This window comes from Battus philenor, unplaced genomic scaffold (genome assembly GCF_028537555.1).
Source record: "Battus philenor isolate CCGP_79_NKW_IND1 unplaced genomic scaffold, ilBatPhil1.0.hap1 SCAF_3, whole genome shotgun sequence".
NCBI lineage: Eukaryota > Metazoa > Arthropoda > Insecta > Lepidoptera > Papilionidae > Battus > Battus philenor.
Window position 1 is genome coordinate 253103 of NW_027181693.1, and position 20037 is coordinate 273139.

Consider the following 20037-nt stretch of genomic DNA (forward strand, 5'->3'; position numbering starts at 1 on the left):
GATAAATCTTAAAACAGGGATCTACACATAAGCCCAAATTACAAGGTGGATGCCGGCTAACTCCGGCGCTGGTAATGAAAGGGTTAAGGACTAGGAATCCCCTATTACTCTGCAACTAAGACATATAGTTTCCTTTATCTATAACATATATTTGACGTTGAATTCTCAGAAATTCCAACTTACACATTTAATGAAAATTTTGAGGTAAAAGGGAGTTACTGCACCAGTAGAGAACAAAGGGAAAGACGGCACTTAAAGCCGACCGCAGTTTATGGAGCCGCCGCCTCGCGCCGGCGCGGGCCTCGCCGCTCACGAGAGCTCCGCGCTGTGATGTGGTCTTTTAAGCGCCGAGCTTTCGTAATAATTTAAGCTCGTAGCGCTGTGCAACTGTTTTGAATCGCACTAATTATACGCTGCTCTCAATGTAGTCTCACCTCGTAAGAAATGATATATTTAGGTTATTAACTGGTGTACTTCTAGAGTGAAAATGATTTAAAAATATGTACCCAGACGTAGAAATAACATCGCTTGTTATAAGTACGTGAACACAAGCACCCAAAGTGAATGGTCATGGACAAACTATTTGTATTCCCTCCAAGAACTAATTTTAACAACTTACTTCAGCTGGTGTATCCATTACTTAATATTTAAAACCTTTACTTATTCTAACCACGTAGCATTGCACGACATAAACTGCGAGGTTTCATTGGCCTTTATTATTTAACTTAATTACAGTATCCTTACAATTTTGAAGACATACTTGTGTTTATAAACAAGTATCTGAAGTACACGAAATTAGGCGTTGTTTTGTGAGTTATGGTGCAATAATATTTAATTAGTTCTTTATACAAACACTCGTAAAAACTCTATTCTATCTGTGGTATCTTGGGGTATTTGTTAGTGATAACGAAATAAGCGCAATAAGCAATATTTAGCCGTGGCCTTTTCTTAGACAAAGGCATTTTATTAGAGAATGTTAAATATTTAATGGAATCACTCTGTGTTTGGCATTAATCGGTGTGACATAACTTCTGAAGATGCCCCGTGGAGGGGTGAAAAACGTTTTGAGTGATTTGACGGTGGCAATTTTGTAGTTCGCATTGTTTGCCGCATGCGCATTTATCAGCGGGCTGGCGGGCGGTGCACTTTGTTGCACGACTACCACTGCTTGTGTGGAAGTGGCTAAATATTGGTCCTTTTCTTACTACAGAGAATGTTACTAAGGGAGAGCTCAATTTTTTCTATATTCTAATAAAATGATCTCATCTGGCATTCTTGGCGTGAGGATCGCTATGATTGTTTGCATCGCAGTGATCCTCGTGCCATCGTAGTATCGAGAATCGCGGGCGCGTTTCATAGAAGACCCGAATGCTAGTCCAAAGGTACTGACGATGACAATCAATAGGTTTTTGCCAGTAAGATGAGACTTTGCCTGTTGTTTTTCCAGATGATAGGAGTGTCTTGTACATTTATTAAATTACTCCCTCACCTTCACGGGGCACGAGGAATTCTCCGAGTACCTTCATTAGTTTAAGCTTAAGGAAAGTCATATAATCACCAGCCGTCCGGTGTTTGACGCGAAGCAAACAGATTGCCTGTCTCGGTTGCAGCAAAGGATCGAGGAAGGTGACATCGCGCTAGTAAACAACGAGGAGAGTCGCCGGACCTGCCTAGAATTTTGCAAGAAGGTCATAGGAGAAACCACCTGAAGGAATAAACAAGTAAGGAACAGAAAGTATACGGATATTGTCATTGAATTGCAATAAATATTGCTACAATTGTTATACAGGATTAAGAAGTTAGTTAAATAAGAAAACAGAAATAAGAAACAAAATAAATCAAATTTGTCATGTAGAATTTCTTACAGAAAGGGACGGAAGCAACGCAATTTGTGGAAGGAGATAATGTACGAAAAGGAATTGGAGAGTTTGTGATGGATAAAATAGTAAAGAGTGCGTGACTTTGAGACGAATGGAAGATGAGAGTGAAAATAAAATATGTGAAAAGTTAATTTTGCCAAAAAAGTCGTTTCGAACTACGACAGGGGTGAACGAGAGGTAAAAATTAAGACAAAAAACTACAAAATGATAAAAAAAAGTTTGTATATCACAAGCAGTAGGGGGCAACAACGGTTTTATATCTGCCCAGTAGGTGATAAAATAGTTAAGATTTAAGTTTTAAACAGACCAACAAAATAAAATGAATAAACAAACCCATTGGCTCTGATTACAGTCAAATTGCATTTAGTTGCGAGCGACACGCAGCTACACGAGTATGAACAGCGAGACAATAAATTTGAATCGTCGAGTTTGCGTTGGGGAGTTATTATAACCAAAGTCGTATAACTGACTAAATTCGGTGACACCCGCGGCGGCGCCGGGCGAGCGCCGTCGCCCTCTTTGGGTCGCTGTTATTAAAATGTCCGGCTGTTGAGTTTTATCGGCGTTCGGCAGCGACTTGTCATTTTAATTAATTTCAGTCGCCTCAACCTAACGACGCATTGTTTCAATTGTATCGTCTGCACGGTGTTATCTATTCAAGCACAAGTTGATTTATAGCTTTGAGCTTCCTATTATGTATTCACGTGTCTGTATTTGTATTATATCATACATATATAGCTGCCCCGAATACATTAGTATTACAATTATTTAATTTATTGGCACGTGGCAGTTCAATAGTAAAAAAAAGTTGAATATTTTTTATAGTGATTATTTTTTTTTTCGGTGGGGGAAATCTTCCGGTATTCAAGATACCCTGCCTCTGGGGGGAGGACAGGGGTATGTGGGATTCCTACCCACTAACCCCCCCCCCCCCCGTGGGCGCCCTCTGCGCTAAACGGGGGACCGCGGTATCTCCCGGTCAGGGATCGCCACGCGGTCTTCCTTCGCGCCGTGCTTTTTTTCGATAGCCCGTCCCGGGGTATGCGTGGATAGGCTACCCCCGAAACCCTCGTGGTGCTATCATGATGGTTCGAGACCACGTCGCACCATCGTCCGCCTCAGAGTCGCCGAAGCTAGTGGGAGTTTAGGGCCCCCACCTTAAACTCCCGCGACTCCGAAGGCCCCGTTTATGGTAGGGGAGCACCATACACCGGAGGGCCGTCGTGAGGCACGTCTCTGCGCTGACGGCGTCGTCTCCGAGCGGGATCTGTCCTCTGCCGATCCCGTTCGGCGATCACTTACCATCATTTAAGCAGTAAGATGCTGTATGTGTACACTCTCTCTCTCCACGGTTTTAAGCGGCCTCTAACCAGCATCTTTCGCCGAAGCACCGTGTGCGGTGGATGTCCTTCGCTGCGCTCGCTGCTCCGTGGTCTATACTCCTTTATGATTTTATTCATTGGATTGTATTAACACAATCGTCATGAAAAGATCGCTCTTAGCGAGGCGATCTTCTATTTTAGCACTAGCAATATAAAGACAAACGCGTTTTAAAAATAAAGAGTTTTCTATGTCTATCTATGTAATAGTATTTTATCATTACATATAAAAAGATATATATTTCGCACACTGTATGTCTTTATTAAAAGTATTTAATTTTTTTAATTTTTAACACTGTGGATCGCTTAAAGTAAGCTGTGAACACACGTGTACGACAAGAGATGAATCTTTTAAAAGAAACGAAATGTTAATGAAAATAACGTGAAATAATTCGTAACCAAAACGAGGAGCTAAAACACATTCTAAGAAGTTAACATACTGTCTGAAGTTTCCCAAGATGTGTTCGAGTCAAATGTGAAATGGTTCTTAACACACACTTACAGCATACACATATCGTCTGCACATTTGTTTTCAATGTACTGTGAATTGATTTGTTTATTACAAAGTATTTAGTTCTGTCTAGACGTTTCTCAGATAATGTGTAAAGTTTGTCCGGTTAATAAAATTACTGGCAGTAACTTACACTAAAACAATTTAACTTAACGTCGCGAAAGATGGCCGACTGACAAATATTACGTAAGGCATTTGAAATTTCACATAGACAGTTAACTAAGTGAAAAGCTAGTACGGTTCCAGACTATGGAAGTTGGGTCTTAATATAAAAAATTTTAATAGAAATTTCTAGAAATATATGTAAAAAGGATCGATAGAAAACTACCAAGAAAATACGACTGTAGAAGAGTATATATGTAGAATATAGGGCTAGAGCAGTCAGTGTAAGCAATCTGAAATAAAGAAAGTGTTAAAAAAAATGCGAATAGTTGTGCAACGTGTAAACATTATAAAATTGCAGTACACTGCCTATGATTTCATAAAATAAAGTCTATTCATATAAAGCCAGTGTTTTAATGTAATCTATAATTGCAAGCCTGGCTAATAAATATCATATTTACTGCACGGAGAACGGGAGGCTTCAAGGGCCTTAAGGTTATAAAATAAATACCACGGATCTGCAAGGGTAGTGTCGGATGTTCATACACGAAGTGGACAGATGTCCTTGTTAAAGTCGTCTTATTGAAAAATTATGGGGGAGACCCATGCCCAACATTGCAGGTACATATATTTAATAATAAGGTTTAATTATTCTAAGACTAATCCGTAACTATGTTATTACGAATAAGATGTCTTTGTCTAACAAATAAATCACCTATATTTATCGAAGAAAAATACCTAAGTACTTGAAGCTATTGTTTATATAAACAAAAGTTTTACGACATACAAATATGAATATTATTATGCCTATAATTTATTAAAAACTTAGGTAATTAATGCGCGTGCATTAGTGAAAGCGAGCTCTAATACACGCCGGTGCCGCTATCGGCGCCGTTATTTGAGCAAAACGCGCCGGTTATAATCGCTGCGTGAGGCGATAACGACTTTTATGCATCGCCGTAAAGACCCGAGTAAATATACAGGTGTTTACCTCAACGGGGGGTGTCGGAGCAAGGCTACCTCAGAAGGGTTAAAACCAAGCTTATAGTTATAAACGATTTGTATATTTTGCGAAGATATACATGAATATACATACATTTTCATATATTTTGACGTTATGGAGGACTTACTGTTTGGGTAGAGTAAATGTATTTAAATTTAGAGAAGGATGTTCACCTCCTGACACATATTTTTATCCTCCTGGAGGTCAAGATCGCCTCTCAGCCTTCAGTAGCTCTTAAACTTTATAATACCTTACCTTGTTACGTCAAAGAAACATTACGCTATTGAGAGATTTTTTATCAAGGTTATAGTGAACGTTGTCAAAACATTACAAAGACAAGTAGTCAAGCTTTACTAGCACGTTTAGGACTTATTTATGGACTTAATGTTATAGAACCACCAAAGTTACCACGGTCCTTGTAAAGATTTGTTTACACGTCTACCAGATTTTTTATCTTATACCTATATTTTCACGCGATATTTTTCTTCACCGATTGTGAGTTCCGTGTCAATAACCTTGACTAATTTAAATCAGGATTTCAAAGAATAAAAATAATATTAAATAGTGATATACTATATTTATTTCTGTTTCACTCAACCGTAATGTGATTCCCGGAACAGCTATCTCTGTTGGAACAAAACATTTGTCCGCTTAACCAATTTTACCCGCTCGTTAAACTCACCCACGCCCACGCGCGCAGCACACGAGCTAACAGAACGGGGGTCATGAATATTCATAAATGATAATTATCATAACCAAATATCTAGGTACAGCCGCCTCCGATGCCTTCATTATGCGGGTTCCGCTGCGGAGCTACGCGCTTGCTATATTTCTTTAGGGCGCGCGAATAAACACCACGTGGTTTTCTCGCTTCCAAAATTATAGTATCGTGTGAGCCTCGCTTGCGCTGTGAGTGCGGCTTAACGCGACGGGAGTGGATAACGTTTTTGACGGTCGACTTGCATACAAATTAAATTTAAGCACAACTTAAAGTTACGACGGAATTAAGGTCGCGCCAAGTGAGCCGCGCAGCCGTATCGAGTTATAGCTCGCGGAGTTGTTGGCGTTTGTTTTATGTTTAATCTGTGATAGCGCTGTTCAAAATTAACGCGCTAAGAGGATTTACCTGTTATATTTTCAGAATTATAATAAATAATAGATAAATAATATAACAACGTTTTCAGTTTTTAATGTACAAATAAGACCGGTTTATTTACGGCCATAAAATTATATATTCCAAAACAACGTTTATAAACAGATTTATCTTGGCTTACTTTAATATAGGCAAACGACCTATATAAAGTAGTTGGGATATGTTTGATACAAGTCATTTCCAACTGGTCTTAAATCTATGGGAGAGGCCCTATGTAGACGTTCTGTGGCTGAAACGATGTTGATGATGATTGTTTTTGATCACCTTTAGCCAATGTTTTTTCTTCGAAAAACATCTTGTCATCTAAGACGTATTTAGATTCAATCTAAGCTGTAAATTTTCGAATTCTTATATGTGATAGTAAAATGTGTAAAATGGAATAGTTAGTTTGTATTAATTAGGTTTATTTTGTATAATCTGTTGTGTAAATTTGTAGCCCAGCGGTGGAGTACTGAGATTTGCAACAGTAAGTTGCGAGTTCGATTCCTGGGATGCAATCTTATGTAACTCACACTCCATACATTCATTTTATAGAATAATCACTGCTCACAAGCAAGTTACCAGAGCGTGAGCAAGAAACCACACTGCGATTATAGTATATCCCCCCCAAACACATCTTTTAGGGAGACGTAAGCCTTGCAGCGGGCGTCTATGAGCTGAAATGACAATTTATAAATTCACAAATCAAATAACTGGGTTCCATACTGAATGTCAGCGCTGTAGCTTGATCTGTATCAAAATATACTGCAGTACGTGGCCTGTACCTTTCGACACCTACAACCATCGGTTGGTTACACGAGCGATTATAAAATAAAAGCCTTAATCAATCTTCTTTTTTTATAATTTGTTTCGTTTTATTAAAACGTATTTTTCTTTTCGGACAATATCTTCTGACGTTACGTCTGTTGTTTTATGTGTATATTGATACGTGTTATACACATTTATAGTTTTAAAAACAATATTTAGTAATAGAAATAGCTGCTAAGGTAGGTTCCATTACTAAATTCTGCAAATAAATACTGTCCATCAGTGATTTGTGTATGAATATTAATAAACATATAATGAATGTCTGACTACCCACGTCACAACAATAAAAAGTAAAATATTTGAATTACAAATGTGCTTTGTTATTGTTATAACAATAGAAAAATAACGTTACAAATGACTTCTAATCTGAGTGTAAGCGAGCCGAGACCGTGATCATTTGCGTCGGCGCGAGGAGGGACGAGTCCTCCCGACGTTTCCGTCCTCACCGCTTAAAAGTTATTTTCCACTTGTTCCTGTGTCGTCGTTTACTGTGAAGGCTGTTGTAGAACGTTTGTAAAGTGAGAGAAGTCCTCAATCCCTTTTTAAGGCTTTGTGTCGGGACCCTCCTGCATGTAAATATCTCTCGAGGGATGGCACTCCCCTGTGTAATTATCACGTGCAATTAGGTGCTTCCGACACCTCGTTTTGAGTGAGGGGGGAGTTGTTACATTATTGTACATTTATGTAAATTTTTATCCTTAGTATTATTTATATTAACTGTCCTTTATTTTTTATTGTGTTGATTTAGTAAATTTACTTAAACGCTCTGTGTAATTTTCATTCGAAACAAATTTGTTTATACTGAGTCAACGAACGTAAACCTAATCATAAAATTCTATTATTATTTATATTTACCTAATTCTCAAAGTAAATCTTGAAAGTCTTTGTTAATTTTAGAACGAGAGCTGTAGTAATTCTTGTAATTTGCTTTAATTTCTTTTAGTTACTTAGTTTTTCTTATTAAATTTCAACACTTTAAGACACTGTATTTACAGTTTATATTAATACATTGTGGCAATGTTAGTTAAATACGGGAAGATAAAACTTGTGTATTATTGTAAGTTTTTGTACACATCAAAATTATGTATAGCGATATAATAATAGCATGGCGACCCGACTTACATATATTTTCATTTAGTAGTTTCTTATATTTTTGGTAACTGTTCTGACAATTTAATAACTTTTATTTTAACTTCAAAAACCAAGGCCCATCATCTAGGCAACCTTAGGAAAAAACCTATGCCTTGCCGTAGCCGTTTATCGGCTGATGTAATGGTGCTTATTATAAATTAATATCTATTGTAACAGAATTTCAATTTTCATGTATAAGCTCATTTGGCGAGGTCGGAAATAGCTTAGATCTTTTAAAATCGTAAATCCGTTTCAAAGTCAACTTAGCGCTTAACAACGCGTTCCTGTGGTGCATGGACATTTTAAGTAAGAAAAGGATTAATATATAGCAACTTCCGCTATGTAAATAAACATTAAAAAAAAAGCGTCCGTCACCGCTCTGCTATTTATATACATAGCGGACGTGACTATATATTAGTCCTTTTCTTACTTAGGATGGACTTCCGCAAAGTAACGCCTGAATCTATTAAATAAATGGACATTTTAACTTACTGAATACATTTTACGGTACTGAATATACAGTCCAATGAAGCCAACATCGGAGTTCGACATTTAAAATATTGTGGATTAACTAACACCAGAGGTTAAGACCAGATCATCCGCAGGGTCATATTTTCAATCTTAGCAACTGCTATGCATAGACCTCACAGGGTTTTTGTAGCTCACGCTTAGTAAACAATGTCCAATGTTACGACGAGTAAGAGAGTACTTTTTTTCTCAAGACGGGATTGACGAGGTTCTTTTCTTATCTTTAAGGCGATAACGAAAAAATATAGTAGTGGTACTTTTCAATGCTAGCTTACATATTCTGTTCTTTTTGCAAAAGGTATCAGTATGTGAAAAAATTTATAATCACTTAAGCTTATTGTTTTCATATCGAGGTAGGTTGACTCTCTTGGGATTTCAAACTGTTGGATCCGTTTAAAAGTACTGACAATGTCCACCAGGGAGTTAATGTATCTGGAAATATCTAACTTTCCGTATCTTTTCCCAACGAGAAACTGTTTTGTGTAAGTGCACAATTTTTTGATACTGTTTTCAATGCTGCTCAAGTTGCGTTTGTGGTGTCCACGGGCTCGAAATGACCGGACGTATAGCTTTACACTTCGTTTAAGTTAGCGAAGCTCGAACGTTACAGGAGAGTCGGGCTGCAACATACTCTTATTTCACGGAATTGGAGGTGTAGTGTTCATCCTTCGAATTGCCGGCCACTACGATAGAAATTGTTTTGTTTTTGACCATACTTGCTACCATTTTTGTACACATGTAAATATACGACATCTCGATCGTGGTGACTCTGCCGGTGTGTGGTCGCGTGTGGTCGCGTGTGGTCGCGTGTGGGGGGTGCAGGATAGGTCGCTTACCGTTCTGTTGCCGAGGTTGCGCACCCTGCAGCTGAGGTAGGCCGACTTGCCGACGAGCGCGGTGACGTTGCGCGGCGTGGCGGCGTCGAAGGTCGGCACGAGCCGCGCGCTGGCGCCCGGCAGCGAGTTTATTGACCCCGCCCCGCCCGCCACGTCGCAGCCGCCTGCGGACAGGAACCATTACCTTTGTTATTAGACCTTCATCACTTTCTTTCTTATTCTAATTTGTGTCGCTGGGCTAATTTGCTTACAATTCATTACGTTTATTAAATTCAGGCATTTGGGAGAGGGATTGCCGCTATTTGTTAAGGATCTTTCTACTCACGGCTACAAGTCACGCGACAGCCTTTATATATATGAAATATTTTATCGCGGACTCTTTAATATCAAGTAAGAAAAGGACCAATATTGAGCCACTTCCGCACATACAGAGTTGACTCTGTGTTTGGCACTAATCGGTGTAACAACTTCTGAAGATGCCCCGTGGAGTGGTGAAACACGTTTTGAGTGATTTGACGGTGACAGTTGTATGATTCGCATTGTTTGCCGCATACGCATTTATCAGCGGGTTGGCGGGCGGTGCACTTTGTTGCACGACTACCACTGCATCCATCCTGGACTTCCGCAAGGTAACGCCTAATTCCATTAAATAAATCTTTCATATCAAATCATGGCATGTAAGCCTTTTGTTTTACAACACATTAGAGATATCAGAAGCTTCTTTAATATTAACTTTTGATAAGCTAAATTGAAACAGGTGAATGAATAGCTCTTTTTCTGTCAATTTACGTATATTACATCCCAACCAAAAATGAATGGTTTCAGAAATATTAAATGACGTAATAATTATCCAGTGGGAAAAAACGTTTCGAATATTCGGATTAATACATTCCCGGTTTTGGATTACTATTTTCACGTTCAAGTAATCTAATTTCACGTCTCAGATTACAGAGGATATTAAAACCTTTTCCTCTCGCTATATCGCGAGCGAGTTGGGATATAATCAAACAGAAAGCCAACATTTTAATAATTTGATATACGGTTTATTTAATATATTGTACTACGATAGACTGAGCATTAATGACCCAGCGGTAGTACACTGAGACTTGCGATCCAAGGTCGCCAGTTCGATTCGGATATAAATTTAAATAATTCACATTTTGTGCTTTAATTATATAGGGTTGCCACTGGTCACAAACAAGTTTCCAGATGAAGTTTTCTCACAAACAGAGCGAAATATATTTTGCGGTCATATATAGCCTATTAATCTCATTTTATGAGAAAATGGCGCACGCGGAAAACATTCACCTGAAGATATATAGCTTAGTCTGATCCAAATGGCAAGGTTTAGATGTTGCCACTGTAGTTTAGATGAAGAATATAAAATATTATATTGACTGTTTAATTATTAGTAGTGTAAATCACAAAAATGCCAGAAGATACCAATTTGATAGAAACTTGTCTTAAATTGATGTCACCTAAATTAAGATCCTTAGATTTATAACAAAGCCAGGTGAGTTGCAAATTGTGAGGAAACACAACAAACTTGGGTAATTTTACTTGTAATCAATGGCGTAAAACTTCATGCAGAAGTTAGAGCAAACAAAAGAGATACGAAATGACTTAAATCATGTTTAACGATCTTTTTAATTTAATTTTTACCAATTTCGGAACATTGTAAGGTAGTTTATTGTAAAAGCAAATAGTTGCCGTCGAAGAAGTACCAACTATGAACACTTGCAAATTATATCACGCTAATGTTTATTTGATTGCACGGATCAAAAAAGGTACGAAGTTTTATCAAATAAACTATTTCATGGCAACGAGGAAGGTATTGATTCGATAACTCGGGCAGTTGAAGCGGAAATTTTTCCACCTGCTTTGCTTCGGTTTAACGTCTGACTTGACGGGCGCTGTGCATTTCATTAGGATAACTCCCCTAGCAACCGGTATATGTTATTTTTCAAATACAGAACCCTGGTATTTACATACAACACAAATATATATGTATAACATAATCCAAGTCAATTTTGACTCTCGGAGACCCTTTTCGGAGGCCTTCAATGCTTAATCATGATCATTATTTCAATAGTGGGTCACGGCGGGACCTCATAGATTTTTCATAAGATCGGAAGTAAGCAATATGCATCCAGTGTTTTCCTATAACACAACGTGCATCTTACGCTACAGATGACAGCAAAGACATTGATGGTCCGGAGTGGAGACCAGGGATCGCTAAGCTTGGCGTAAGACGTCCACTTGAGCTTGAAGCTTTCCAATCCGGTTAAGTAAATAACATACTGCCGAAGTTTTTCAAAGAGTTAAGCTAAGCTTTTAAAGTAAAAAAGTAAATTTCAACAAACACATCAAAAAGCATTTGTTTATGTCGAAAAAGTAACTCAACGGGAAAAACACATTTAAAAAAAAACATTGCTTCTTCTTTTTCTTCTTTTCAGCTGAAGAACGCCCACCGCTAGGTATAGGGCTCTGCAAATATCCCCGCGACGACAGCTTCTAGATGGACCCACGGCGAAGTGAAGGTCGCTTAAAGTCGCCACACGCGCGCGGCCTATTAGCGGTTATATTCGCGAAGCTCATCTGAAATCAGGCCTAATGCCACGCCTGTGTCGTAAATGTCAAACTTTGCAGTCATACTGTATGTCATTATATTTGAACATACACTTTAAAGTTTATCGAACAAATGCATTAGTGGTAAATATAAAACATATGAGCTCTAATAAATGTATATCATATTTAGCATTAGAAGGAGGAGCAGCAAGATGTCCGGAAACACGGACAAAGTTATTAATAAAATCAATTTCGATTTTATTAAAATTTGGTGTAGCAATATGTTACATAAAAACCTGCTGATAGGAAATTCATTAAATTTTTGTGTAGGATCTGATAATATATATAGTTAAGCCTTATGTTTCATCCTATTTAAAATCAAGAAGTACTTACTATTCTAAATAAATATGAAAATGCACGTTTAAAAAAGTTTGAATTAAATTCTTATATTGATGCAAATATGTTTTTTTTTTTTAAATTTGAATAATTTAAAACTTGGTTTAGAATAGAGGAGTTTACTTAGTGAACGGCAATACATTACGTGAAGGCCTTGTATAAATCTGCTGTGCAGGCCGTTAGTTCCTAGCACCGTACCCGCACAGTGAATTCACAAAATGCTAAAGAGTTGCCTCTCATATTTTTAGAGGATTTATTAGAGATGTTTATAATACTTTGTAGTATCTAAAGTCGTGAATTGGATTGAGAAGTACGATGTTTAAATGTTTATAGCAATTCAACAATAAACTGTTACATATTTCGTCAGAATTCAAAATTTCATGCACCTTTTGTAGAGACACACAACAAATGCACTGAACGTGGTTCGTCACATCGCAGTGCAACCATTTCACGCGTCAAGAAACCTCCGGTAGAGTCAGTCGAGAAATTCCAATTAAAATGTAGACTGTGTTCTCACTGTTACACTTGCATACGTACCGTACATAGATCCGTCCCGGAGGTTCAACGGACCGTCGGCGCGTCAAGCGACGCGGCACTAATGCGGCGACGCGCGTATGAATTATCCGCAGCTTGCTGAACACTCTCCGCTTTATTTTGTATCCGTTGATTCAGCGCGTAATTTACATTCAGCGCGAACACTCGGGGGTCAATTTAAAAATACGAAAATATATATGATAACTCCAATTTACACACACTTGAACGCGTTCAGATGCTGTTGGCCATAGGCCAGTCCCATATATTTACTATTAGCACCTGTTGGAAGCGACATGCATCTAGTTTCTTCCGACCACTAAAATAAGATAATATCTCCATCGTGGGTCAATTTTTTATATAACCCATTATTTGCAGATCTGTTTACTTCTCTGTGGAAATGTTTTGCGAAAAGAAGACTAGTACGAGTTCGCGAGAGTTTGGAAAAAAATTGAAAAATAATATCTAAGGTACACTTTAAGGCGACCGTTACAGACGTGGCTAAGTAAGTAGAAGTATAAAAGAAAATGTTTATATAACTAGGGCGGATTCAAACAAATCCATTGCTTGCGTTAAGCAAAGAGGTCGGGAAGAAAAGTGAGCTATACACTTGCGCGTTACTCTTTTAAGAGGAGAGCTGGAGTTTATCAAACCCTGAGATGTGGCTGCGCAGGAAATGCTGAAGAAATAGGCATATAAGGAGACGGTCATGTAATGAATTACGTTCTAGAAATTGCAAAGTCATAAAAGTTTAAAATATACATAAAATTACCATCAGAATAGAACCACGCGAGGAATAGAAGGGTAGATCCCAAGAGAAATGTATACGATGAAAACAGACATGTATGATCCTAAAATAAAATCTCTGAAAATATTACCCATTTTTTTTTGTAAAAATTTGGTATTCACCAGCGCCTAATGACAACGAAAATCCTCCAGAGCTTTACAATGGCTTTAAACGGATCAAGAAAATTAAAATGATCAAAGAATGTTTGAGTTCAGTAAAAGTGGAACGAGGTCCGTGAGGGTAGACGAATAAAAGACGATATCGTAGACAAAGATCTTATTTAAGAAGCCTTTTTAAGTTCGCGCACTTTGTATGCTTAAACTATTTTAATTAAGCTTAAAGAGATAAGCTCGGGGCCGTCGCTTATGTTATTAAGAAGTTCGTAGTCTGGAGGCTGCGCGGCTGGCATCTCAATCTCTATAACTGCACCGCACTCCGCATCCAGCGCCAAACTTTGTTTATTTACGTACAGTGTTTGTACATTTTGTCATAAAATACTTGACACGACTTCGTACGCGGGATTTCAATAAGAACTTTGTTTGCTGACGCAAATATTATATTACAGATGTTTCCACACAACCACCGACACAATCAGCTTATTGGACAGCAAATGTACCCAAATTGAACTGTTATTTAACTGTCACTGTCACGCGATTGAACATCACGTTAATGATGAAGCTTTGCAACATAATATACGTGATGTTAGAATTATTTAATAAAATTATTTGAAATTACATTTTGTAATATAAATGCATAGGCTTCTGCCAGGTTGTAAATGTTAATACTATTCGATAGAACCTCCCAAAAAACTTAATAGTACATCTTTTAAATCAACTGGATACATTTTTACTCTTAGAAATCAACTATTTATCTAACAAAAATTATCATGTAATTATAAGATACACAAAAATTAAGGAATATTTAAATTATAGTTGCGTATACAGAGCTGTGGTAGTCCAGTGGTGGAGGACTGACCAGTGCAACAATAAGTCGCGGGTTCGATTCTCCGTGTACAATGTTATATAATTCACACTGTGTATTAATTACATGGGATTGCCTCTGCTGATAAACAATGTCTAAAGGATGACCACTAACCTGCCTACTAAACGTGGCTAACTATTTATTTTCATTTGTTTCATCATTTTTATTTACTGTTAACTCTAATAACTATTATAATTAATGTGTACATTCATGTAAATGTTGCAAACGTGCAACAGTTCATGATATCTTTGAAGTCAAATAAACGAAAAGATCATAAGATAAAATGAAATAGCAGCCGGTATAGTGTTAATTTGAAACCTAGTTAATGTCTAGATTATATCGGTTGGTTCGTGTTCACAATCTCCGTGAACTGCGCACAGCCCGTGCCGAGCAATTGCAATATTCTCTCGGCTGCCTGGGTTTCATTTAATAACACCAATAGGAGACCTAATATTGCGCAGCGAGCCTGCGCTGCACCTAATCAACGGTACGAGCTGACTCAGCGTACCGGAAGTCGTTCCTGTCTGCCTGTTAGCTCTGAAGCCTTTATTGATTTCCGGGACGACGACGACGTTTCAGCTTAAGAATTAAGGTTATACGTATAGACACTTCGTCGTCTTTCAATCGCAGTTTAAGTAATGTAGCGAATTTATGATTTTGATGCATTGAATGAGGCTTCGCAAGGTTTACGGAGCATGAAAATTGCAACTTTTAAAAAATAAGTACACGGCTAATCATATAGCGGGTTCGAATTTTGTTTAATCAAGTTAATTTATTTAATGAAAAAGTGGAATATATCGATTAATCAATTTATTTTATTTATTCATTGAGTATTGTGTGTGGCAGCCGAGCGGAAGAGGAGCGAGACTTGCGATCGTAGGTTGCGTGTTCGATCCCCGGGATTCAATCTCATTTAATTCACACTGCATTAAGTATTAAAGATTGCCACTGCTCACAAATAAGTTTCCATTGAATGCGGAAACGTCCTCTGCGTAACATAATACCAAATTATGATCGCCAACCCTCCTGCTAAGCGTTGCGATTATGGTATATCCCCCATTGATATCTCAGGGGAGATCTACGCTTTGATGTGGATGTTTATGGGATGAAATCACGACGACTGAAAAGATCCCAGGTTTCCCTTTTGTTACTCATACATTTTTTCCCTTTAAGGTTGTAATTATTTTTATATTGTCACCACCATAATAATGCAGTTTATTTCTGTACTAACTACAACTCAATGTGGACATTGCCTTCCAATTAAATTAGTCAAGAGACGACTGGCTAAGCCGAGTGACAAAGATATCACTATTTTTTTCATAATCATAAAATTCCAAGAGCATATTCAAAGTAAATTCAGAAAAATCATATTATTCAACAAATGTATATTTAAATGACTAGAATACTTGGCAATGATGTCGCTTGATTAATTTGATTTCATTAAGGCTATATCTAACAAAAAAAGGGTATTGCACATCGGTCGGTATTGTTAAACGTTTTAAAAACAAGTGTTGTGGAGTTTCCTTCTGCTTCTTCTTTACAACTATAACCTTGAAAAGCATAGTATTGTCAAAAATAAAATAGATTTTTTTTATTTTTGATAAAAAAATTAAATATCTTTATGTTCAACATATCAGCTAATAGACGCCCAGTACAGCGCATAGGCCTGAAGGTTCCAATAACGGTTGTCGCTGTCCTTATCTTGAGATTTCTCGTTTTATTTTTATATTTTATCTATGTCGTAAGCCCACCTAGTAATACTTAGAATGTATTGAAATATAAGTTAGTTGCGTTTAATTCTACCATATTCAGTGTAACTTGTAATTACAGTAATACCCCGCTTAACGCGAGGAATACGTTCCAAAAAATCGCGTTAACTGAAATTCGCGTATAACGAGGTTTGTGATTAAACATAGTCAAAAATTATTACAAAATAATACAAATCATTTTAATCAATCACTTTAATTCTAGGAACACTTTATGCAATACATACTCTTATTTTTTATGGAAAAATCATCTATTGTCTTTTGGGAAACGTTTTGTTTACGTTCTTGTAAAATACGTTCATAACACCCAACACTGTTTTTAATTGTTTGACAGATGGTCAAGACACCATAGAGAAGTTGATGACTACATTATATTTATACGCACTCTTTCGCGTAATTCGAGGCATTTGAGCGCGAAATTTGCAAATCGCGTTATAGTGAAACCGCATGTATAACGGGGTCGCGTAAAGCGGGGTATCACTGTAGTTGTTTGTGAAATAAATAAAAATATTAAAACAAACATTATGAAGTCAAAATGGAAACCGGAAGCTCGTGTTCATTGGCTTGTGTAGAAGAGGGAGCGAATTTATTGCAATGTAGTCACACATTTAATATGAGTTTCATCAACAACAAACAGGCGTTCATATTTTCGGTAGAGGAAAGCGTGACGCGGCAGAGAGTCAATCAATTGGCTATCGGCATCCGCGTGATGGATGGCCACGTGACCGCCACACACCGCCCGGCTATTCAATAATCGGCGATTTATTTACGCATTAGTTCTTCATTGTTACGGTATATATATATATATATATTACGGTATATATATATATATATATATATATATATATATATATATATATATATACCGTATTTTAGTAATTTCCACAGCATTATGTCATATGGATTGATGCTTTGGGGTAGATATGTAGAAATTGGAAATATATTTGTTTGCCAATGTGAGTCTTCAGAGCTATTTACGGCTTTGGGCCGCGAATCTCGTTGAGAAAACGGTTGAAACAGATCAATATTATTACAGTGGCCTAACAATATTTTTATGATAATAATTTGTCAGTTTACTATTATTACAATAAATTAAAAAAATAGGGGACGTCCACAGTGTGCAAAAATCTCTAATTTAATTGTAATAAACGGAATCAGATTTTTAACAAAATTCTGCAAACATTTTAACATAAATAACTTAAATAACCATTAACAAAATACATAACGTATGTTAATAATAAATGTACGGTCAAAGCTTATCATTTAATTAGCGAATATTTAAATGAAAATTGATTCCATTTAGACGATATCTGATAAAGTGTGAGATGTGTTGTTTCTTCCTGCTTCTTCTCCGCAACTATAGCACCTTGCGAAGCAGAGTAGAGTCAAAAATAAAATAGATTAAAAACTAAATAGGTTATATGTTGTCGATCAATAAGAGTTCTGTTAAAGGAACTCTTGTTGAAAAAGTTATTTTATCTTTATAAACCCTAACATTTGTATATACAGATTAACATAGAATTTATTCTACACTTCGAATTAGGTCAGCTTATTCGTTGAATTATACATCATTTATTGTTCACTTATGTATATCATGAAGAAAATACCCGAGAAGTCCGTTTTGAAAGAAACCGCGTCAACTTAAAATAAAATTATGAGCAACGCGTTTTCATCTCGAAAAAGACGACAAGAAATTCACACGGGTTAAATTTAGTGAACATTTTCACAAACAATTTCCAAGCTTTGTCACTTAAATATCTTTTACACAATCTTATGATAATTTTACAAGTTTTTGATTTATATTGTTAAATAAATCAATTGCATGATAATATATTTGAAAGAAGTTTACTTTTAGAGGTATTGGGTATGCTTACAAAAGAGTTTCTAATCTTATTGAGAGAAAGAGAAACTTCTCTTTGTGTCCGGGTTATCTTGTTCGGGTATTTTTCTTATCTATATGAAGTTTTTTTACAAATAAACAAGTTTTTCATAAATAGGGTGATTGGTAAAGGCTTTTGGCTACTAACACACCGTACACCCTATCAGAAATCAATGGTTTCAGAAAAAAAATAACTTTATAATTAGAAAAAGTGTTTTCGAATTTCAAATTACTATTAATTATCATTTACTATCTATTTCCATAGACTTTGCACTGCTATAAATTATTGGGCTGTCGCATTCCAATAGAAAATTTTCATCAATGCAACATATCTTAGAGCGACCGTTTAATACGGAATGATTGGAAATATACACTCATTTAAAACTGCATACATATATGTTTACCTTGTGGTAAAGTTATTAAGTGCAAATAAAGTTTTATTTAAATATCTCTTGTTGCTACCTAACATCTAATGACCTGGAAGCTCGTAAAGCTTCTATACTAAACAATCAAAAAGCCGCGTATTATATTTCAAATACGAACTTGATTATGAAAATAAAAATATTTTAAATTGGTTTCAGTATTCGGTTTCTCTTGAATAACCCTTTTAAGAAAATAAATTTTTTCGCAATTTTTAGGAGAAAAATTATTTCTTCATTCAATAATTTCATCGTTCATTTCTTATAAATGTACACGACTGCGTACCAGTTGATATTTAAGTAAGTCCATCAAATTTTCGTTACTAGGCAAACGATTCTAGTAATAGATAACTACTTTAGCCTTCGTCTGTCTCCACATATAAGCTCACATGAAACACGTCACTAAAATCTTTTTTGTTTAAGAAACATCTGGAACACGGGCAAGTTAATATTTATATAGACCTGTGATTCCCAAAGTGGTCTATATCGACCCCTAGGGGTCTATGACAACCTGCAAGGGGTCTACGTCAGCGTAAAAAAAATTTGGGGGTATATGAAATGAAAATTGGGGTCCACAGACTGGACATCATTAGCCGAGGAGATTTAAGATTAACTCTTACAAAATTGACGCCAAATGTTGATAATTTATTACTAAAGCATCAGGTTCAACCTTCTCACTAAAAATATTGACTTATTGCTTATGTTATTTTATTTATAGTTTATTTTATGTTTATTTAATGTTACGTATATTTTACATAACAGATACATAATTTTATTTTGAGTAGTTTTAATTTACATTCAATTAATAAATGTACAAATTAACATGTGTTTTTCCTTTAAGTTTTTAACACTAAACTTCACTACAGTTAGAAATTTACAGGAAATCAATATCAGATAAGTAGGGGGTCTTCCCAATACGGAAAAACATGGCAAGGGGTCTACGACACAAAAAAGCTTGGGGAACTCTTAAATTTATTTAGAAGTATAAACATATTTGTTCCTATTGGTTTGATGAAGATATTTATTCTCACCGCGAAACGAACTAAGCCAATGTACGAAATTATCAAAAATGCAAACAGATGTCAATTTATTTTAATTATTAATTTAATTGCAAAACAAAAGAACTCACGTAAGTCTAACATAAATAATTATAATTACATATAAATAGATAAAATGTCAAATACATTATGTAATGAAACTGAAAAACAATAAAGAAATAAAAAACATATTAAAATTACACAGAATGACAAAGATGTAGTTTATCTAATAATATTATATATTTACAAATAAAATGATAAATTAATGAGATGAAGAGAAAATGAATTGACTTCACAGAGTCGTAGGAGGAAGTAAATTATGGACCATAACATCGTTCGGTTA

General features: G+C 36.2%; 1 protein-coding gene across 1 annotated transcript in view; it reads right to left on the minus strand.

The window, feature by feature from the left end:
- The window catches only part of LOC137926619 (zwei Ig domain protein zig-8-like), a 195682-nt gene extending 186094 nt beyond the window's left edge, over positions 1–9588 (minus strand). Inside the window, exons 1-2 of the mRNA XM_068770285.1 lie at positions 9582–9588; positions 9331–9494 (exon numbers count right to left, since the gene is read on the minus strand). Of these exons, the coding sequence (XP_068626386.1) occupies positions 9331–9494; positions 9582–9588 (171 nt within the window). The remainder of the gene's footprint in view (positions 1–9330; positions 9495–9581) is intronic.
- Between the last annotated feature and the right edge of the window lie 10449 nt (positions 9589–20037).